Raw genomic sequence first — 21,651 nt, forward strand, 5'->3', positions numbered from 1 at the left:
TCCTGTTTTCCACAAACTTGGGCTAAAGGAGGTGGCAAAAATACCTTGAAAGAAATTCAGGTCGAGTATCTCATCAGCACAGGATGCCGCTCCGTGCTTTCATAGGAGCAGAGATCAAATTTCTCATCAGTAGGAGCTGTGCCAGCTCCACCACCCTCAGCTCTGACAAAGGGCATTGTTTGAGCATTTGAAGTGATTAATACTTTTCAGGAGGTTGCAATTTTCCATTTTCACCATGTTTCCTCTGATTTCCTTTGTGTGTCCTGGAAGGATTTAGTTGAAGCTGAAGGGCATGCTGAGGAGTGCTTGTGCAGCCAGGCTTACCTGTGTGGAGCACTGGAGTTCTTCCTAAAGTGCACTGTGTCCATCCAGCCCTATTAGAGAACATGAGTGGCTTCCTTAGCCACCAAATAAGGTTTTCCTTAACTGCCATTAGGCTGTGAGAAATTTCTTCTCCAATAATGAGTTTAAATAACAGCTTTTCTGCACCCTATTTCCATCCTTAGCCTGGTAGGAGTCCTTGAAGAGGGGCTGCCACAGCCACAGGTAGAGCTAGCTGTAAGAAACCAGACTGCGCTTTCTCAGGGGATGCAGTCAGTTCATCACTGAATCCAGAGGTACCTCAAAAGACGAGGAATACACGAGATGGCCACAGGCAGCAGTGTTGGTACCCTTCTTGTTAAGCAAGACCCTTTCTTAAGCCAGTTTTCTGTGGTCTCTCCCTGTGGGAGAGCTGTGTTTAGGGCTTTCTGCCTTGCTCTGTGCTGCAACAATTACATGGAAACTAAAGACAAGAGACACTGCTCTGCCACCCAGGTTCAGAGTCATGAGCAGTGAGAATTCATGTGCATTTCTAGCTCCCTGTAGCACTTTGACAGCAGCACTGAAAGCTGGAGTGAGCTGTGTTAGAGCCTGGCTTGTTGTCTGGTTTAGATTCCAGTGTTTCTGTGGCACTGACAGGAGAAGCAGAGCTCTCTGTATATGCCCTCCTTTATCTACTGTAAAACCTGACCTCGAAGTCCAGACATTGGTGTCTTCAGGGAGGCCGAGAATTCTGCACTGAGAAAGGGAGTGAGGGGACTCTTCTTTTGGAGCTAATGAACCTTTCTTGAGATCATGCAGGAAAAACAAAGCCAGGATAAATAGTTAAATCATGTCAGTGCCTGGCTCTCCAGGATGGAGAGTCACTGAGGCAGGGAGTGGAGGAAGGGCTGATATTTAAGACCAATCTTACCAATTTTTAAGACAGTTTTAAAAACTTCCAAGAAACTGTGTGGCCAATGAAAGAGATGGGATGCAAACAGTGGGGAGGCAGCAGAGAGCCCTTATGCTGTGGCTGTCACACAGAGCACCTGACAGTTCTGTTCTTACATGTCTGCTGGACAATGCACAGTGCTGTTCTGTACAGCATGCAGCTTCTTTGAGGTTTAAGAAGGAACCTAAGGAGCTGATCTGGAGAGGGGCTTTGGACAAGGGCCTGTAGGGACAAGCCAAGGGGAATGGCTTTAACCTGCCCGAGGGGAGACTGAGCTGAGCTCTTAGGCAGAAGCTGTTCCCTGTGAGGGTGCTGAGGCACTGGCAAAGGGTGCCTAGAGAAGCTGTGGCTGCCCCATCCCTGGCAGTGTTCAAGGCCAGGTTGAACACAGGGGCTTGGAGCAAGCTGCTCCAGTGGAAGGGGTCCCTGCCTGTGGCAGAGGTTGGAGCTGGATGGTCCCTTCCAATACAAACCAGTCTGGGATTGTATGGAGAGATTGTAGGCATCTGCACACTCATGGAGTGGAGAACAGCGCACGGGGAGATCTCTCTCCAGTGGTTACTTTGATCAAGTGTGGACCTGTGTGTACATAATGCTTTAGGAGAGATACTTCATGGCATTGTGGCAATGCAGTGCAGATGCTCACTATCTTGATGTAGCTAACTCGCGAACAAGTGAATTAGACTGGATCATCCCAGAGCAGACATGGTGCTTCAGGTTGAAATGAAAAGGAAAGAATCCCAGTCTTTCCAGTGGTTGCCCACAGCTTTTTTCACTTTGAATTCACTGCCAGTTGTTCATATGCCAGATCATTTGGCAGACATAAATCAGATATTCCTGCCCATGCCTAAAGGAGAATAATATGTTGGTTCTAACATTTGTATTACTTAAGGGTCGATTCATCATTACTTAAAGTCTTTCAGAAGGTGGTTAAAACTATGCATAAACTGTAGTAGTTTCTGTAAAATTAGACCATGATTATTGCAACTATAACTGCAACTAATAAATCATACCGAGAAAAACACATGCCTTTCAGGTTAATAATTTTGCTCATGGATGTGTAACAGACCAAAAACTGGCTCTTGCAGCATTCCCCCAACTTCTTCTGAAGATAATGGCAGACACTTCTGTGGCTATTTACTATCTCCTGATCTGAGAAGACAGTTTCACAGGACATCACTGCTTAAAACACTCTGAAAATCAATCTGAGCCTTTGGATGCAGGTACTCTGTTCCACTGACACAGTCTGACCCATGTACTAAGTGGTGATGCAGGAGGCTGGAAGGTGAAGCCCTTGCTTGTTTATCATAATCACAACCAAAGGGCAGTGTGAAGGTTGTTGAAGACACATCTTCCAGTCATATGGAAAATCCTGGCTAACCAGCCGGGAAGTTCAGGACTGGTTTCTCTGTGTCAGCCTTCCAGAGTGCTGTGAGGAGAACAGAACCCCAGCTTCGAACCTCTCCTTTTTACAATATTGCTCCCGCAAACTTGACTTCAAACCCATGTCCCATGTGAAAGCTATTTATGCCACCAAAGATGACCTTGTTAATCCCATTAACGACTTGATCACTGCATTCGAAGCCTGCTTTCTGAGGAAGACCTTCTCTAAGCTTATTCAGGAGGTACACGGTGAGGAAGAACTCTCCCCAAAGGAGTTTTGGAAGTAATTTATTATCAGGCATGGTGTAGGTAACACTGATGTGGGTTGGGAAGAGATCAAAATTCATTGCACAGTGTGGTGAACAGTGTGAACTTGACTTCTTTCTGACTTTGTGGGATCTGACATTATCCAGCAGAAAGGTGTTTCTCGTGCTGTGGGTACAAGTGTGAGGAAGTGTATAAGAAGAACATGGTGGAGTTACTGGCTTCATGCTCTGAAAGCTTGATTTTGATAGGCAGCTTTAATTGACCTTGATGTCATCTGGTAATGACAGTGAAAGAAACAGAGAGAACACTTACATTGAAGGGCTGCTATGGAGGTGTCAGTCCCTTAGGTGCAAATGGGTGAGAATATTCAGGGTAAAAATCTCCTCATAAAGTAGGCAGAGCAAGATCCAGTGCCTTGTAATATTTGATCTTATATTAGGAAGAGATCTGCTTGTCAAAATCTCTGCCCAGTAATTGGTCACCCCTTAGTTTATATTCCAGGTAGTAGTCAGGCTCTTTAGCCAGAGCAAAGCCAGTGTCTCCTCCAGCTTTTCAGTCATTACTAGACATTGGTAGTTGGTCTCTGATTGCAGCAGCACCTGCATCTCCATCCTTCATGTCATCCAGCATTCCTGTCTCCTCACTGCCTTCTGTTGCATGATTTGACAAACAGGATATTCTCTGAAGGAGGTAGGACTCATAGGCAATGGTGGGTGTCAGTCTCTTCTTCCATGTCACAAGTGATAGGACAAGAGGAAATGGCCTAGTGTTGCTCTAGGAAAGGTTGAGATTGGATATTGGGAAAAATGTTTTCACCAAAAGGGTGGTCAGGCATTGGAACAGGCTGCCCAGGGAAGTGGTGGAATCACCATCTCTGGAGGGATTTAGAAGACTTGTAGATGGCTTAGTAATGGCCTTGGCAGTGTTGGCTTAACAGTTGGACTCGATGAACTTAAAGGTCTTTTCCCACCTAAATGATTCTATGTGTGTAAAAGGCAAAATAAATGAGAATCAAAACTTACTAAAACAAGTTGCTTCTTGTTGATGATGTGTATCAGATTTCAGGTGAGGAGAAACTGTGCAGGAAATCTGGGTCAGACCTGATAAGATAACCTGGAAATTTAAATGCCAATAGCTTGTGGAACTTCTGAACTCTGAAATTGTGTACAAGCTTTAATACATGCCTTTGGGAGCAGCGCTGGAGCTCACCTCTAAAGGTGAGTGTTGCCTGAAAGCTGTGCAAGCTGCAGAGCTGCTGGCTCTGCTCTGGGTGTGTGCAGCCTGTTAGTAACTCTGGCCCAGGATGGAAGATGAGGAGCTGCAGACAGTTGGATCTGATGGATTTGCTAACAACAGAGATAACAGAGGAAATGTTGCTTTGAGAAGAAATCCTTGCATTATTGGGCTTTGATTCTAGTAGCATTTATACTTGGAGTGAAAGTAATCAAGGAGGAATCAACACAGCTGAGTTTCAGCTCCCTCGAGTGACTGGGAATGGAGATTAGCAAGGGAGGCAGATCAAGATGGAGAGTGTATACTGGATTGCTAAAATCACTCATCCATCCTGTAAAAGCTTTTTGTTCAGTGCTATGTCTATAGCCAGAGCTATTTAGGCAGAGCCTCAGGAGAAGGAAAGCTTCAACACTTTAAAGAGGAAAAAAAAGGCGGTTTTGTCAAAGACAAACTTTCCTCCATCCTTCTTCCTGTAAATGCCATGATGATCTAGTTGAAGATGTCCCGGCTCATTGTAGAGGGGTTGGACTTAGCTGAGCTTTGAAGGTCCCTTCCAACCCAAGTGAGTGTGTGATTCTGTGATTCTTAAAGCTGTGTCTGTTTTGTCTGTGAGTTTGCTTGGTCAGGAAATGGTGTTTTTACTGCACTTCTGCCAACACTACTATACTTCCAAAGCTTTGTAGTGCAGATGTGGCTGAAGAGTGTCTTGGTGATCCCTAAGTAGCAACCCCCAAAGTGAAGATGTGGGCAGGAGGTGAGAGTTCAGATCGTGTTCCTACATGCGTTGCTGATCTGTGTGTAAGTGCTCTGACTCATGTCTGCTGGCCAAACAGCTGCAGTAATTTAGGAGATGCCTGTCCCCCACTGTTTATTAGTGCTGCAGGAGGAATCTGATCTATGTGTCCTTGTATCTGTAGCTCAGAACCCAGCAGTTTGGCAGATACTTCACAGGAACATGCCAAAATAGAGAGCCAAAGCATTGGGCATGCAGAGCTCCAGCCAGCTGTGGAGCAAGGTGGGACAAACAGCTGGCGAGGGCCGTGTCTTCAGCTGCCACAGCTGCGTTTGCCTGCTGGAAGGGTCTGACTCTGGAGGATGCTCAATACACTTAAAGCAAAAACAATGAATGGGTTTATGCAAGATAATAAAGCTTCCTCAGCAGGCCAGAAGGATGTTCAAACACCCTCTGTCACAGAGCACTGGGCAGATGTTGTTAATGCCGAATTCACTGCTTAACCCTGGTGCCTAAACTTGATATTAAAATGCTGGGAAGTAGTCAGTACCTGAGAAGTCAAAATGAAACAGGCCAGGTTCTGTTTTGGGAAGTCATGAAGTCACATATTGAATCCCCGGTGGTGGTGTGTTCACAGGGATACACAGGGCTGCCCTAGGGCTGGAAACACGAAAGCAAAGGAGCTTCTTTCTACATTTGAGGGAGAGCTCAAGAGGTCCTGAACTGGCAGCATTTGCATTAACTATGCTGTACCTCCTAGTGAGAAGGATTTACTATTGTGTTACTATTACAATCATCTTCATTATTTAGATCCCTACATTTTTAAAGTTTTTTTGTTGTTGGTGGGTTGTTTTTTTTTTGACATTAGAGTGGTTTTCAGTAGTGGCCACAATTTGAAGCTGCATTTGTGAAGCTGTTTTTCTATTGAGAGCTTTTTTTTACACTTTGGTTCTGGTTGAAATTCTGCACTGCATATTTCCAGATATTCCTTAGTTTGTTTCTTTTTATTTTCCTTTAAGGTGCTGTTCTGGAGGTGGGATGATCCTTTGGGATTGTTACTAGTGATGTGGAGATCCTTTGGTAGACAAAGTACCTCCTGCATCTGTTTGGAACAGCATTTAGAAAGTAGCAGTGTACATCTATACAGTCTGTAAGCTGTCTCTGGGCTTACCCAGTGCATGCTGACTGTTGAGCAGGGCTTGCTCCTTCAGCCTTTCTTTCACACAAGCACACTAAAAACAAGAAGCAGAAAAATGCACACAATAACAATGCTGGAAATCAATCTCTAAAGTTAACACATCTCAGAAGATGAAGCTTCTGTTTTGCTGTTGCCTGTACACAGAATAATCTCTGTTCTTGTGTTCATTATTCCACAGGACTCTTCCAGTGCAGCACAGCAGGGTCAGGATATGTCCTGCAGTGGTTCAGTTAAGCAAACTTCTTTGTGTCTGGTGTCTGCAGTGGTCAGGGTGTCACTGGTTGCAGTCAGATATCTCTGTGTAGCTTTAAGTGAGACAGCATGTGCTGGCCATGTGGCAGGATTGGTGCTGGGTACATGACAAAGGTGTGTGTGATCACATCTTCTCTTCATCCGTGCCCAGTGGCACTTGTGGCACAAACCCCCATGCCAGGCACTGCAGCAGCTCCTCCTCTGACCAGGGATCCTCCTGCCCAGCCCGGGGATGTGGCAGGGTCTTGGTGCTGCCGATACCGTGTGATGTGGGGTGTGGAGACTGCTGAGGGAATCACAGAACCCCAGCCTGGTTTGTGCTGGAAAGTACCTTAAAGCTCCTCCAGCTCCAACATCTGCCACAGGCAGGGACCCCTTCCACTGGAGCAGCTTGCTCCAAGCCCCTGTGTCCAACCTGGCCTTGAACACTGCCAGGGATGGGGCAGCCACAGCTTCTTTGGGCACCCTGTGCCAGCGCCTCAGCACCCTCACAGGGAAGAATCCTGCATCAAAAGCGTGGGGCTGGAAGGGTTCAGATGGTTCCCTTGAACAGACAATACACTCAGGTATCCCTGGCCAAGGACAAGAAGACTCTGCTTTGGATTATCCTCCAAACTAGTGTTGGAATTGTGGTCACCTCCCGTTTTTGGAAAGAAGGGAGAGGGCACATGCTGCCTGTGAGGTGCTGAGGCATGTTCGGATGGGGAAAGGTTGGTAAATAACGAGGTTTTAGGTAACAGCAGAGAAGAGCAGGCTGGCTTCCCTCAGGCGGTGCGCTCTGCAAACCCACAGGCAAAGGGGCACTGTGGGCAGTATAATTTTGCAGACATACCACATGCGAGCAGGAATGTGCAGCGGTCAAATGTTCTGCAGGGGAACGGGAGCCCCGGCACCGCTCCGGGCTCAGGCTGGGCCTGCAGGGCTGAGCCGGGCCTGCCGCGGTTGTCAGCAGGGGGTGCCAGAGACCGGGAGCGGAGCGCGCAGCGACTGTGGAGCCAGCGCCGCCCGTGGGGCCGGGGGCAGGGAGAGGGACGTGGAGCTGTTGGAGTGGGGCCAGAGGAGGCCATGGAGATGCTGCGAGGGCTGGAGCAGCTCTGCTCTGGAGCCAGGATGAGAGAGCTGGGCTGGGGCAGCCTGGACAAGAGAAGGCTCCTGAAGGGGAGACCTGAGAGCAGCTCCAGTGCCTAAAGGGGCTGCAGGAAAGCTGGAGATGGGCTTGGGACAAGGGCGTGTAGGGACAGGCCAAGGGGAATGGCTTGAACCTGCCCGAGGGGAGACTGAGCTGAGCTCTTAGGCAGAAGCTGTTCCCTGTGAGGGTGCTGAGGCACTGGCACAGGGTGCCCAGAGAAGCTGTGGCTGCCCCATCCCTGGCAGTGCTCAAGGCCAGGTTGGACACAGGGGCTTGGAGCAAGCTGCTCCAGTGGAAGGGGTCCCTGCTTGTGGCAGGGGTTGGAGCTGGATGAGCTTTAAGGTCCCTTCCAACACAAACCATTCTGTTAACCCTCACAGCATTGCCCTGCGTTTCACCAGGGACTTTGGTTGTACGGATTATTTCCAGGTTGAGTTTTCAAAAGAAACTGAAGGTGATTGATGTGTAAGAAGAGCAAAATGAGCAAGGAGAGCTTGGTTTGCAGGGTGCTACACCTCATGCTGCTGGACTTCGCACATGCTTGAAGAAAGTGGGGGAATCAGCAATCAGCAGCCAAGGTCCCACGCTTGGATATGCGGCAGGGGTTCGTATCTGTGCATGCTGTCAGCCTGCATGAGCCTCTGGGTGTGGGAGTAGAGATTTGCAGGTGATGAGGGATGTGGTTCTGGGAGCCTTCACATGATGCTCAGAGCCAGCAGTGTGATGACAGAGGCAGCGGCAGCCAGGATTTATTTTCTCTTGGTGCAATGAGCCTCTTCTTAGATGCTCTGTTGCAATAGCTTCCAGGAACCCTGATAGCTGAGTACCTCCCCAGCAGCTCTGGAGGTTGGAGAGGTACTTATGAATTATGTAAAGTATTTATTTTGTCCTAGTTATCCATGACTTCAGACCTACAAGAAAAAAAGGCAAATGTATTTAGATGGCCCGATAGGCAAGTGCCCTGTGTTGTGCGTCTGCACTGTTTTCCTCTGACTCCTGCATGCCTCGAGAGTTGCAGTGTCCCTCCAGCGGGGCAGAAATCACTGAGGCATCACATTTAAAGGTCTTCCTGGGCTTTCCGAAACTGAAGTTCCACCTGTGAATGATGTTTTCTTTTTCCCTCCTTTGGAAAGGAGGATCCATCTCAGCTAAGGAAGATCTGTTAGAGTTTCCATGCTCATCCAGTGGAATACCCTCCTCGCTGTACTGCTGTGAATGGAATGGAGTAGTGTGTTACTGCATTAAGTTCAGTCGGATGCTGCTGGTAAACTGTTTACCCTGGCTGGAAGTGAAGCGCTGACCCAGCCTTTGAAGCTGCTGCATTTAGAATGGAGGGTCAGCCCTACTGTCAGCAGTAAAATACACAGAAATTAGCTGCTGGCCTGTGATTTGCACAGTCAGCTCTGTGTTGTGAGAGGCTGGATGTGAACTTCTTGGTTTCAAATATTGCTGCACATGGTTGGTACCTGCCCACAGCAATTGTTTTACTCTTGGTATCCTGTTAATGACAGTGTTGTGCGGGACATTCTGCATGTGTGCAGGAAGACACGTTCTCTGGTGTACAGGGCTTTCTTTGTGGGCACAGGTTTTATTTATGCCCTGGTGCCACAACAATTTGCTTATTGATGTTAGAACTTGGACAGGAACTTGCAATAAAAACACATTCTTGTCAAGCTGACAGGTTTCACCGTGCTGAGGGGAAGAGCCTTGAGAGTCCAGCAGACTTTGATAGGCATCTGTTGATATTCTGTCAGCTGCTTTGACTTTGGTGTCAGAACTAGTTAGGTGGAGAGAATGGAGCATGCTAGAGCTGTGTAGCTCTACTGGTTTCTGCTGTCTGTGTTCTGGTTTAAGCCTTCACCAGCTGCAATGAACCTTGTTATGATAATAATGGAATCCCAGCCTGGTTTGTGTTGGAAGGGACCTTAAAACTCATCCAGTTCCAACTCACTGCCACAAATAGGGACCCCTTCCACTGGAGCAGCTGCTCCAAGCCCCTGTGTCCAACCTGGCCTTGAACACTACCAGGGATGGGGCAGCCACAGCTTCTCTGGGCACCCTGTGCCAGTGCCTCAGCACCCTCCCAGGGAAGAGCTTCTGCCTGAGCTCAGCTCAATCTCCCCTCTTCTACTTTAAATAATTTAATAGTATGAAATTATTAAATTACTCCTTTAAATGATAAAACCAATAATAATTAAATTAAAATTCCATTAAACTGAAGCAGAGAAAGTGGGATCTCCTTCTTAGAATGAGCACAACTAACATGTATCAATGCAGAAGGTGGGTTTTATCTGCAGGCTCTTGTCCTGGCCTGTTCCTGGTAGCACACTCAAGCGTTGGCAGGTTCTGGGCTGCTCTGTGCTGTCAGGAGCTCCTCAGCCACCCAGCCCTGCTGTGTGGTGGTGCTGGGCATGTCAGGGGTGACCTGGGGCTCTTTGCAGAGGCACACTGTTGCTGGCCCTGCTGTTGGCTCTGCTTTTTTCCTGTATCTTTATCACAGAAAAGTGAGGTTTCTATTTCTGGGTAGTTAAAGATTTATGCGATAAAGGAAAGACTGGGAAAATAGGTGGAACTGCCATTTGCATTTCAGCCTGTGGTACGAAGAGGCCTCTTCATCCCTTTTCCCCACTTTGAAATAACACAGGCTACTGAGATTGCTTGTAAATAGTCCTCATATGTAGGTGACTTGTGACCTGCTGAAGTCTGAGATGCCGTCATTCCAGCGTGGAGCAGAGATTTTGGGTGGTGTAACTTAGCTGGTGTGTTATGAAGAATGGAATGTTGGGTTTGTGGCTCATGGGAGCCTAAAAGCCAAAACTGTCCCCAGGGCTGCTGAGCTGGGTTTAAGTGTGTAATGAAAGTCAATGAAAAGGCACCCCTGGTTTTCAGATCATGTTTTGCTAGCACTTCTAGGACTAAAGCTCCTTCACCCCTACTCCTGATCATTTTTTTCACTGCAGAGGGATCCATTAATGCTGGATATCTCTTGCTGCATGTGCCTGTGTCTTCTGTAACAGTAAAGCAAGAAAATGCAGGTTGGAAAAAAGATGAGATAGCTCAAAGACCGCGGTATGGAAAAGCCTAACACAGAAACATTGCTTCCTGCAAGTTGTCATCTTGTTTCTAAAGCAACTTCAAAGTTGCTTTCACTTCACACTTTCAGCCAGCAGAAAAGAAACCTGCTCTTTTGTTTTGGTGATGTTATCTGAGGAGAGAGGAGAGGTTTTTAACACAGTCTCTTCACCCAGACACCAGCTTTAAGGAAAGCACCAGCTATGGCAGGGCTTGAGGAAACAGCACAGGAGTTTACCCCACGCAGGGTTAACAAACTATCAGCAGAGAGTTTTACTGCTCCTCTCAGCATGATTCCAAAGCTGAGGCTTCAGGTGCCTCTTGTTCACTTTAGCCCCATCACTTGATGGCCCTGCTTGAGCTGAAATTGCTCAAAATGAAACTGATGGCCTCCATTTCCCTGTCTGTGGCTGTGGGCTCAGCTGTTACTGAGGAAGCAGGACTGTGAACTGTCTCATGTGAAGAAGCCTCCCCTGAAGTACCTGAATGGTACTTCACCTTTGGGCAGGCCTGAACTGCAGGCATGGGAGGTGTCAGACACTTGCCAGTCACTCATCCTTTTTGCTTCAGACCATGAGCATTCAGGATGACCGCATGTAATCACAGACTCACAGACTGGTTTGTGTTGGAAGGGACCTTAAAGCTCCTCCAGCTCCAACCCCTGCCACGGGCAGGGACCCCTTCCACTGGAGCAGCTGCTCCAAGCCCCTGTGTCCAACCTGGCTTTGAACACTGCCAGGGATGGGGCAGCCACAGCTTCTCTGGGCACCCTGTGCCAGTGCCTCAGCACCCTCACAGGGAAGAGCTTCTGCCTAAGAGCTCATCTCAGTCTCCCCTCGTGCAGGTTCAAGCCATTCCCCTTGGCCTGTCCCTACAGCAGAACACTCATGTATGGCCCTAGGCCCCGTATCAAGAGCTCAATAGTGCCTACACCTACCCTGGAATAAAATAGAAGTCGTTGGAAGAGCAGTTGTGCAGCTTCTTGCAGAAGCCTTTTTCTTTAGCTGTTCTGTGCTGGGTTTCTATATGGGGAATGCTTTGAACAGCAGAAGGCAGCTCTAACAGCAATTACCTTCTCATGTGCCATTATCCACCTCTGTGAGCTGATCACAACATCCTGCAGGACTGGGAAATGGGGAGTTATATTCTCCCTCTGGACACACTTGATTTAGACCTCAGTGGGGCTGACCTGACAGGAACAAAACACAAGCTTGATCCTGACTACAAAAATAGCAGGCAAGGAATACGAGAATGGCTTTTTTTAGTGAAGAACAATTGGATTACATGTACTATTAATTCCTGAATTAGTCTTGTCTGATGTAAAAAAGCAAGGCTCCAGGGGCCTTTGGTAATGTCAAGGTTGAAAGAACCCTTGAGGAGAAACTGTGACTTCTTTTTGCTGTTTGAAAGAATGGAAGTAGTGCCTTGAAGTGTCTTCTGGCAAGAAACTTTACTGAGTTATTAGATGTATCTGATGCCAGTGATGTGGAAAACTACAAACTGGTGCAGAACAAAACTGAGGTGGGTGTTCTGCAGCCAGCAGTGATTCTGGTGGGTGGGGTGGAGAATGAGGAGCAGACTGGGGGTGGCAGGATGGTTTCTCTGGAAAACTCAGGCATTACTCCTGGGTAGTAAAGTTTGGTTCTCTTTAAGTGTGTACATACCAAATGTCAGGATGTGAAGGTGCAGTCTGCAGGCATTAAGAAGATCTTCCCTGTGAGGGTGCTGAGGCGCTGGCACAGGGTGCCCAGAGAAGCTGTGGCTGCCCCATCCCTGGCAGTGTTCAAAGGCCAGGTTGGACACAGGGGCTTGGAGCAAGCTGCTCCAGTGGAAGGGGTCCCTGCCCGTGGGAGGGGTTGGAGCTGGAGGAGCTTTAAGGTCCCTTCCAACACAAACCAGGCTGGAATTCTGGGATTCTGTGAAACATATTACAAAAGAAGCACAGCAGTTGAGGTTGGAAGGGACTTTTGGAGATCACCCGCTTCAACCCCCTGCTCAGAGCAGATTGCTCAGGACTGTGCCCAGTCAGGATGGAGGCTGTACAGCCTCTCTTAGTGTTTGTACAAGTGTTTGAGCACTTGTACAAAACCCCAACAAAACAAAACCCCCAAAATAAACAAGAAAGCATTTTTTTCCCCTTGATGTTTAAACCTGATTTTCTCCATTTCATGCCCATTGCCTCTTGTCCTGTCCCGGGGTACCACTGAGGAGTGTTTGGCTCTTTCAGACTCTGGTATCTGTGTAAATACATTGAGATAAATGCAAAATCTGTAGGCAATTAAATAATACGGAGATAATGAGGAGATAATAGATTCAAAATACCAGCTTCAAAGCAGTGACATTTGTTCTTCTTTGATGCTGATGTTTTGCCTGACATTTCCTGATGTGTTTCTCAATATATTGTGGGACAGCAAAGCCAGTATGTTCAGCTGTGGGATAAAGCAGTGACAATGAGCGGGATTCAGCTGGTTGGACATAGATGCCTTCATCTAACGTGGCCACTGAGAATCCCAGGACAGCCACCAGAGAGAAGCAGGTTACTTCACAGATATCTTCTTCAGGTTGTCCATCTTCAGCTGAGCTCCCTAGAGATGCCTCTGTGTCTCCACTGATCAGAAAGGGAGCCCAGGTGGTCAGATGAGATGCAGGCATCTGCATCTGATAGATGGATCCTGCACAGAGTGCCCTTGTAGGGGCTTTGTGTCCCCAGAGCAGCACTGATACTCCCTGTGTTTGCTGTGGGAGGTGTTTCTGGCATGATTTGCATTCAATCCTGGAGTTTAATGTACAAACAGAGGAGATGGCCATGGAGAACAGAAGCTTACGGGTATTCATGTGGGTGCATTGTGAGATGGCTGCTCTGACAAGGCTCCTTTGGAGAAAATTCTGCTTTCTGTGAGGTTGGTGTGTCTGGCAGAGCCTGTGGGCCCTGCCTGTGTCTGTGGGATGGAGCTGGCCCTCAGCTGTCCCATGGCCTCCCGATGCACCAGAGGCTGAGCACATCTCCCTTGAGTCTGTGCTGGAAGCAGCTTGAACTACCTGATGTACCTTGTTAAAAACTTCTCTAGATAACACAAGTGTGAGCCCTGGGCATTGTGATGGAGAGTTTGGTTCCTTGCCTCTTCCAGAGTCAGTCCTGCTGGGGTTCCTATACAGTGGCATTTAAAGGAGTCTCGTCAGAGTTCTGGGAATGTGCCCAAGCCATGTTTGTGGCTGTTACTGTGGTGGGATCTCATGGGACACAACCTGGAAAGCCACTGCTTGCGAGGGGGGAAATTCTTGTCATTTGCTCAACTGCTGAGCAGGGCCAACATCTGCAGAGTCCTGGACCTTGAACGTGCCCTTTCCTTTGCCTTTCCATTTTTTTTTTTTGTTACTGGCTAAAGACCTCAAAGCAAGAGAAGTGCCTTTGCTGGTACAGCATGGTGTGGTCAGTTCTGACCCACTAGATCACATCCTACAGCTGCTTGCATTTAGCAGCTTGGTGAGATGCTAACAAACATGACCTTCTTGGTGCCTGGTAAGAATATAACCCTTTTAAACCCCCCCTGAGTGACATACACCCAATGTTGAATGTGGGATTCACGTTCTCAAAGTTACCTATAATGTGTTGAAGAGCAGGAGGCTACTATTCTGTCCTGGTTCTGTGTCATGTCCTGCTCAATGGACACGATGCCGAGAACAGAACCCAGTATACTGATGAATGCCTCCAGCCTGTTGTACAGTAACTTAAATCACTTGTTGTTATTGCTGCTCCATTTGTATTTTTCTAAGCATTTGTGTTCCACCAGTGCACTCAGTGAGTGCTCTCGAGGGGGAATTTCCTTCCTGATAAACAATTCTGCAATGTGATTCAGCAGGAAGGATGTGGTGGTTGAGGCACTGAACTGGGATTTGGGAGACATGGGTTCTGTTCCCAACTCTACCACAGTCAAGATGTGATGAGTGGAAGGACAAGCAAACAAAGAGGAGGAGCTGTTTAGCTATGGCAAAAACATACTTCCCCATGGACTGTTTGTCCACTTTGGAGGTTAGATGGGGCTGGGGTTTTGTTTGGTTTATCAAGTAAACAGGGTTAGATACTCCTGTTTGTGCAGTTGAAATCAGAAAGCTAATCTCAACCTCCTCCAGGAATGCAGATGTTGCTTTAACTACACGTTGGTTTAACTTACATGAGATTGCAGATGCCACTTTTCAGTATTTCTTCACTGACTTAATTCACCAATTCACCACTCAGTTTTCTGATCTTCAGGTCAATTCAAGTACTCTGACTTCTACACTAAGCTGCATACGCAGTTTCTCCACTCTTGCTTAGATTCAGTGGCAACAGACCATGCACAAGATATTAGCTTTGTCACACAGGGTGAAGTTCCTACAGTTTGAGAGTAACACTGCATTGGTTTTTCTTTTCAGAAGCAAGAGCCCGAGCTCTCACCTCTGAGCTGTAGACGTCCTGATTTGGTGTTGCCTTTGGGAGGATGAATCAGGACGGTGACTCAAGTGATGAGACCACTGGTGAGTTTTCTGCTTGTCCAAGTGTTTGCTTATCTTCTTCTGTTGGTTCAGCATGATTTGCTTTCCATTCATTTTACTTGATGCTACTGGAGGAGAATGCTGAGTCAGAAGTAGAGCAAAACATGGGAATTCGATGCCAAATGGCATGCCATGAAGTTTACTGGATCTCTGAGGTTTCCTGGTACACATCAGCATTCTTAAAATTGTATTCCAGCTTGAAACATATTTACAACAGTTGTTTTTATAACTTCTCACCAGTTCAGAAGAGCACAAAGAATCCCAGAATCCCAGACTGGTTTGGGTTGAAGGGACCTTAAAGCTCATCCAGCTTCAACCCCCTACCACAGGCAGGGATACCTTACACTAGAGCAGCTTGCTCCAAGCCTCATCCAACCTGGCCTTGAACACTGCCAGGGATGGGGCAGCCACAGCTTCTCTGGGCACCCTGTGCCAGCGCCTCAGCACCCTCACAGGGAAGAACTTCTTCCATGATTTTATTACTGTGTGTTACACAGCTCATTCACCTTTTATCCATAGTTTAGTTTTCTCATTATTTGCTTTTGTAGCTGCTTTATTCTATGAAATGAGACCTGTGGGAGGTGCGCACACACTATTTCCATGTATTCCCTATGAAGTCTCAGTGTCAGGGTCCTTGATAGAGAGGTTGAATGGGCAGGAATTTGTTACTTATTCTGGCTCAGTCCTACCATAAATGTCCTCTCCTCTTCCATCCCCATCTTTGGTTACTGGAATCCATCATCATTCAGCGCTTCTGGCAATGTCTGCAGGGGAGCAGGGCCTGGGGGACGCAGCCTCCTGGGCTCCTGCTCAGTTTGCACTTTTTTGGATGTGTAAAGGGGCATTCTTCGTTCTGACGTGAGGGCTATTTTTTACAGTTTCCATTGTTCCCACTCTTTGTTCATGGGTGAGGTCTTTTTGTCTGATGCCTTTTTCAGAAGCAGAGGCTGCTGTGAGCTGCCTGCTCACAGGTTTGGGGATTCTTCTTTTGTTGTCAAGAGGCTTGAGAATTTCTTCCTTTTTCAGATTTGCTTGGGCAAACTCATACAGACAGTATCTGCCCGTGGGGATTGCTGGGAATATTCCCTTTCTGGGATTGCTAGGATATTCTCTTGCTGGGATACCAAGGGAAATGGTTGTCATAGCTGCCACCCTTGTGCCATGCTTTGCTGTCACAGTCCCTGTGGCTGTAGGCAGAGCAAGTTGATGAGCTTATGGATCTGGACACCAGCCTACACTGCAGAACTTGCCATTGTCCCTGGGTTTAAATCTGGGAGTTCAGGAATGTAAAACTGTAGGAAGTTTCCTGTGGTAGCATGGATATCTATTCTGGAATAATCTGTGTTGTATTGCTGTGAGGAGGTGATGAATACACTCAGGATATCATGCAGATTCATGAACAAAAGGGCCAAGAGGCATTCGATGAAAGTGTCTCTAGCACAGACCATCCTGGGTGCTCGTGAGGAATGTGTGAATCACATGGTCAGAATGTTCACAGATTGCTCGTTGCAGTCTTATCTTTTGGAAGGGTAATAAATGTTATGTTTTGGGTTTAGATCCACTCTCTAACAGGCACAGGCATGAAGCTGTCCAGAGGGACATGTTTCCAGTGTCCTATTCGCATAGATTTTGCACCTTCTATTGAATGCTTAATACTGGTTCCTCTTGGAGTCAAGATACTGGGTTAGGCAGGTGAGATCCACTGATACATATATAGGCTGATGATAGGGATCTTCACATTCAGACCCCCGTTCGTCCAGCTTCTAGCATCAGCCTTCTGTAGCCACCTATTAAGTTTTACAGTGTAAGTTCATGTCATTATCTAAGCCTTGCTGCCACTGTGGCTATACTTAGAGAGGAAGGATGTTATAATCTGTGAAAGATTAAAATATTTTGACTGTAACCCAGCTGGAAGGGCAACGCTTTTCTCAGGGCAAGGCACAGCCAAGGCTTTTCCCATTTCTGTCCTCCCCTTGTATACAGGAAGGAAGTGCTGGCAAATGCCCCCTCAGCTTCCTGTCGACTTTGGAGTTTCCAGACACTTCTCCACCATCCATCATCCAGCCCAGCCAAACAATCCCAGCAGCACCAGGGGAAAAACACACATCTGCCATAAACACTGTGAGCAAAGCACCAGGGTCTGGGCAGCAGTTTGAGCTGGGAGCTGTGAGGGACAGCAAGCTGGGGATTCCCTCCCTTCCCTGTAGAATCAAGTGTCTCAATAATGAAAATTCCCCTTTTACAAAGGAATACAAAAGTGAAAAAGAAGGAAGAGGCTTGATGTTTCATAAAGCAGCTGTGACACTGACAGGTTGTGGAGGCTGAAACTGAGGAACTGGTAGGGAATGTTTTCTGTTTCAGAGCACTCCGGGGTGATGTGTCTGGCCATAGGGGAAGGAAGGAACTGTTGTCTGCTGTGATGAAGACAGGTTTCTGTCAGGTCTTCAGGGCAGGGTGGCGGTGAAGCAAACACTATCTGTGCTGCCTTAAAGGAGGAAATAAATAAGGTGGAGGCGTCACCTATACATGAATCACCTTTGCTGAATATGAATGATTCTATGTCTCTCTCCAAGAAAAGGCTCAGAACTGAACCGTACCCTTTTTCTCGCATCATGTTTAAATGCTGCAATACAGTATTTAGGTAATGTTTTCAGACCTGCTGGCTCTGTGACCTCTTTTTGACCATTCCTCAAAACAGCTATTTGGTTTTATCTTTTTCAGTATGGTTTTAGTATTCTTGCCAACTTTGAGCTGTGCATTTCACATGGTTCTGAAAGCAAAAGCCTGCAAAGATTGGCTGTTTAAATGATAAGTAATTATAGAATCATAGAATCCCAGAATCCCAGACTGGTTTGGGTTGGAAGGGACCTTAAAGATTATCCAGTTCCACCCCCTGCCCTGGGCAGGGACGCCTTCCACTAGAGCAGGTTACTCCAAGCACTGTCCAACCTATTACTGAAATACCTCTCAAAATCACTGTGTAATCCCATCGGACAACTGGATATGACAGTGTATCAAGAGTCTAATGTGACAGAGAAGCAACTTTTCAATATCTGGGGCTTAACAGTCCTAGTGCATCCAGCCTGAATGCTTTATGTGTAAGGCTGAGCACAGAGGTTAGTCTTGCTGGGTGTGAGCATCCACACAGACAGAGCTCTCTCTGCATTACCATGTTCTCAGCATTCTCCAGCAGGTGTTTTGGAAGCCATCCTATTGTTCTTTGGCCTGAACTACTCCAAAGCTGCCTCCTAGTAGGTTGTGTTCAACAGTAAGAGGGCTAGTTTGTACTTGGGCATGGAAGGAGGGGAATGGAAAGACTATTGACCACCAAGGCAATTGTTCTTGTCCTGGGCTCAAAGTAATGCTACTCTTGTTCAACTGTATTTGTTTTGAGCTCACATCTCAGCTAAGCACAGCAGCTCGTACATCCGTGTGGAGTTTGAACACCTCCAAGATGGATACGTTTGGGTCATTTGAGGCTTCGGGGTGAAATCCAAGTGAGAGTCCAGCTTAATGGTAAATGGAAAATGTACACTGACATTTCAAGTTGCTAAATTGAGTCAGACAGGAATGGTGTGGGGTTGCATATTCCTAAATTCACTGACACTGCAGGATTCCATCAGCATTTCTTCTGACTTCTCTCTGCAGAAGGCTGCTGTCAGTAATTCCTGCAGCGTGCCCAGTGGACTCGGAGTCAAACCGGTATTTACTTAAGGCTACGTTTTGGCAAAGTCAGGATGAAACTGGAATAGGAGCATAAGCTCTAGGATTAAAGAACAAAATGTTGTTTTAATGATAAGGTTTTTAGGGAAGAGCTGTGGAAGTAATTGATAAAGACTTTCCAGATTCAAATTGTGTACTACTGAGATGTGTCCACTCTGGCCCCATGTGCATACTGCCCGATGTGGTGGTTGTGTTTGTAGCACATCCTTCGGTGCAGTGTATACTTTATATACTTACTCTTTTATCATGTAAAAACCAGTGTGTAACTCTTAACAACCTTGGGAAGCAAAAGAATCCCCAGCTCTGTGCTGGCTACCTGCAGGAGCACCTCGCCTGCCCAGCCAGATGTGCCTGTCTGGGGTTAGTTCATTCCTCCCCCTCTGGTTCACATTTTTATCATCCTTTGTCTGGGCTTGTAACAGGCATTGGGTGGGGAGTAAGCTCCTTAAATGCCTTTACAATACTCTGTGGGACAGAAGTGAGTCCTCATTTGAAGTCTTTATGGAATGCAGTATTACAGAGTCTTCGTTTAAAATCTGAAGCATTTCTGAAATGCTAACAGTTATATTTGAATCTACCAGAAATGCACATGAATAGCACCAACTGAAAGAGAAAAGAAGGTAAAAGTTCCTGGGGATGGGAAGGATCATGAGGAGCAGTAATAGCTGCTTGTTCATAAAAACAGTGACAAACCTAAAACTAACCCATCAGGGTGATGGCTTAGAGGTGGGAAAAGCCAGGTTTTCCACTGATCAGGGCTGAATGTAGATGCTGCCCATTGAAGTTGTCAACTTTAAAAGAAGAAAAGCAAAACTCAGCAACCTACTTTCAGGCTGTGCTGTACAGCCGGGGTTCCCAGGCAGCTTGTGGCTTGTGGCAGTCTCAGTTCTCTGTTTTGTGAAGGTATGAATCTTCTGCACTGTGAAGCTGCTTCACTGCACATGGGAAGGTGCTCTCATTGAGAGCCTGCAGCATCACTTCATTGCCCTCTAGGAGATTAATTTATTGTGTCCTTGCTTGTTCTGGCCATCCTGTTTGGAGGGAGAAGACATCACTCAGGCAGCGAGTGCAATTCTGCTTATTTCCTACATGCACTGGAGCACCTCCTGTATGAAGACAGGCTGAGAAAGTTGGGGCTGTTCAGCCTGGAAAAGAGAAGGCTGCGTGGAGACCTCAAAGCAGCCTTCCAGTATCTGAAGGGGGCCTACAGGGATGCTGGGGAGGGACTATTCATTAGGGACTGTAGTGATAGGACAAGGGGTAACGGGTTGAAACTTAAACAGGGGAGGTTTAGACTGGATATAAGGAAGAAATTCTTTACTGTGAGGGTGGTGAGGCACTGGAATGGATTGCCCAGGGAAGCTGTGAATGCTCCATCCCTGGCAGTGTTCAAGACCAGGTTGGATGAAGCCTTGGGTGATATGGTTTAGTGTGAGGTGTCCCTGCCCATGGCAGAGGGGTTGGAACTTGATGATCTTGAGGTCCTTTCCAACCCTAACTATTCTATGATGCTATGATCATAGGATCATAAAACTCCAGACTGATTTGTATTGGAAGGAACCTTGAAGCTCATTCAGTTCTAACCCCCTGCCATGGGCAGGGACACCTTCACAGCCTGTGCCTGGGAGGACCAGTAGTTCTCAAAGAAGTGAAAGCAGGCAGGGACTTGTGAGCCCCTTCCAATGTATTTGTGGCTGTCATGGCCCGTGGCTCAAGGGAAGACAAGTCCTCAGGATTGCCAAAGCCTCTGAAAAGTCAAAGAAATAGGTTGTAACAGTCAAATGCTGTTTGCCCAGGGATAGGGCATGGAAACACGTGCCCTATCAGAAACACGGTGTGACTGAGAAGAGTTCTGTTTAGGTTGGACGTGTGGTCAAAGCACATAAACTGGTTGATAGCAGAGGAGTTTTCCATGGTTTGCCTATGGGTCTCTACATTCTTCTTTGCAAAAAGGATGGAGTATAAGAGCTGTTTCCTCCCACTCTGGTGCTTTCATAGAAATCTAGTGAAGACAAGGGGTCACGTTAAAGCCAAGAGCCCCAAACAACCTTCATCATGTCTAGCAAACTTGGAGTAAAAGCGTACTGTGAAACCAAACAGGTGCTAGTTTTGAGAAAGCCTGGAGGTGAAACTGTGTCCTACAGCCCAGGACCATGGTGCTGCCTCTTGGTGCAGCATCTTGAGATGAATCCCACCCTCTGTCATCACTTTACCCCAGAGCTGAACATATTGTTTTTGCTGTCCCACAGCATGTCAAGAAACACATCAAAAAGTGTCAGGCAAAGCAGTGGGTTCTCCTGTGCAATCTTCTTTCCCTGCCTCCACAGACCTTGCTCCCAAGGCACATGTGCTCTTCTCCAGCTAGACAAGAACCTGCAGGGTGCTGTGTGTTCTGCAGGAGCAGAATGGTTGCCTGCAGCACGTAGCCACAGATCTTCTCACCCAAGGTGTCTGCCCCTAAACAAAAGGGTTTGGGAGTAAATCCAGCCTCCATTTGTGTGTTGGGAGGGAGGAACGGCACTGCCACTGCAGGGATTAATTTGTGTTTCAGTAGGAACTGTGAGGCAATAGCAAGGTCCTGCTCAGGGTCTGGAGCAGGGATTGCTGTGTGTGATTGTGCCTTCTTTCAAATTAAACTATTTTGCAAGCACTTCCTTCCTGCATTTCTCAGAAGGAGGGAGGGGGGCGTGCAAAGAATGTTTAACTGCCTTTGACGGAGGAGGAAAGCTGAAGAAAACAAGAGATGCAATCCTAACTACTGACCTTTTACTTGAGCTTGGTTGTGTTTTTCAGCAGCAGAGCCTCCAGGGAGTAACAGCATCCTCCTTGCTATTGTGCTGCCTGCCCAAAAAGGGGGCTAAAGTTCAGCTTTT

At 47.1% G+C, this 21,651-nt stretch overlaps 1 protein-coding gene across 7 annotated transcripts in view; it reads left to right on the forward strand.

Annotated features, from left to right (window-relative positions):
• EXD3 (exonuclease 3'-5' domain containing 3) overlaps positions 1 to 21,651 on the forward strand; it is a 286,325-nt gene that overhangs the window by 52,342 nt on the left and 212,332 nt on the right. For all 7 annotated transcript variants that reach the window (XM_031042579.2, XM_031042586.2, XM_031042591.2 and 4 more), the window contains one exon: positions 14,936 to 15,037. In XM_031042579.2, the coding sequence (XP_030898439.2) occupies positions 15,001 to 15,037 (37 nt within the window). In that variant the 5' untranslated portion in view covers positions 14,936 to 15,000. The remainder of the gene's footprint in view (positions 1 to 14,935; positions 15,038 to 21,651) is intronic.

This window comes from Melopsittacus undulatus, chromosome 11 (assembly GCF_012275295.1).
Source record: "Melopsittacus undulatus isolate bMelUnd1 chromosome 11, bMelUnd1.mat.Z, whole genome shotgun sequence".
In the NCBI taxonomy this organism is placed as follows: Eukaryota; Metazoa; Chordata; class Aves; order Psittaciformes; family Psittaculidae; genus Melopsittacus; species Melopsittacus undulatus.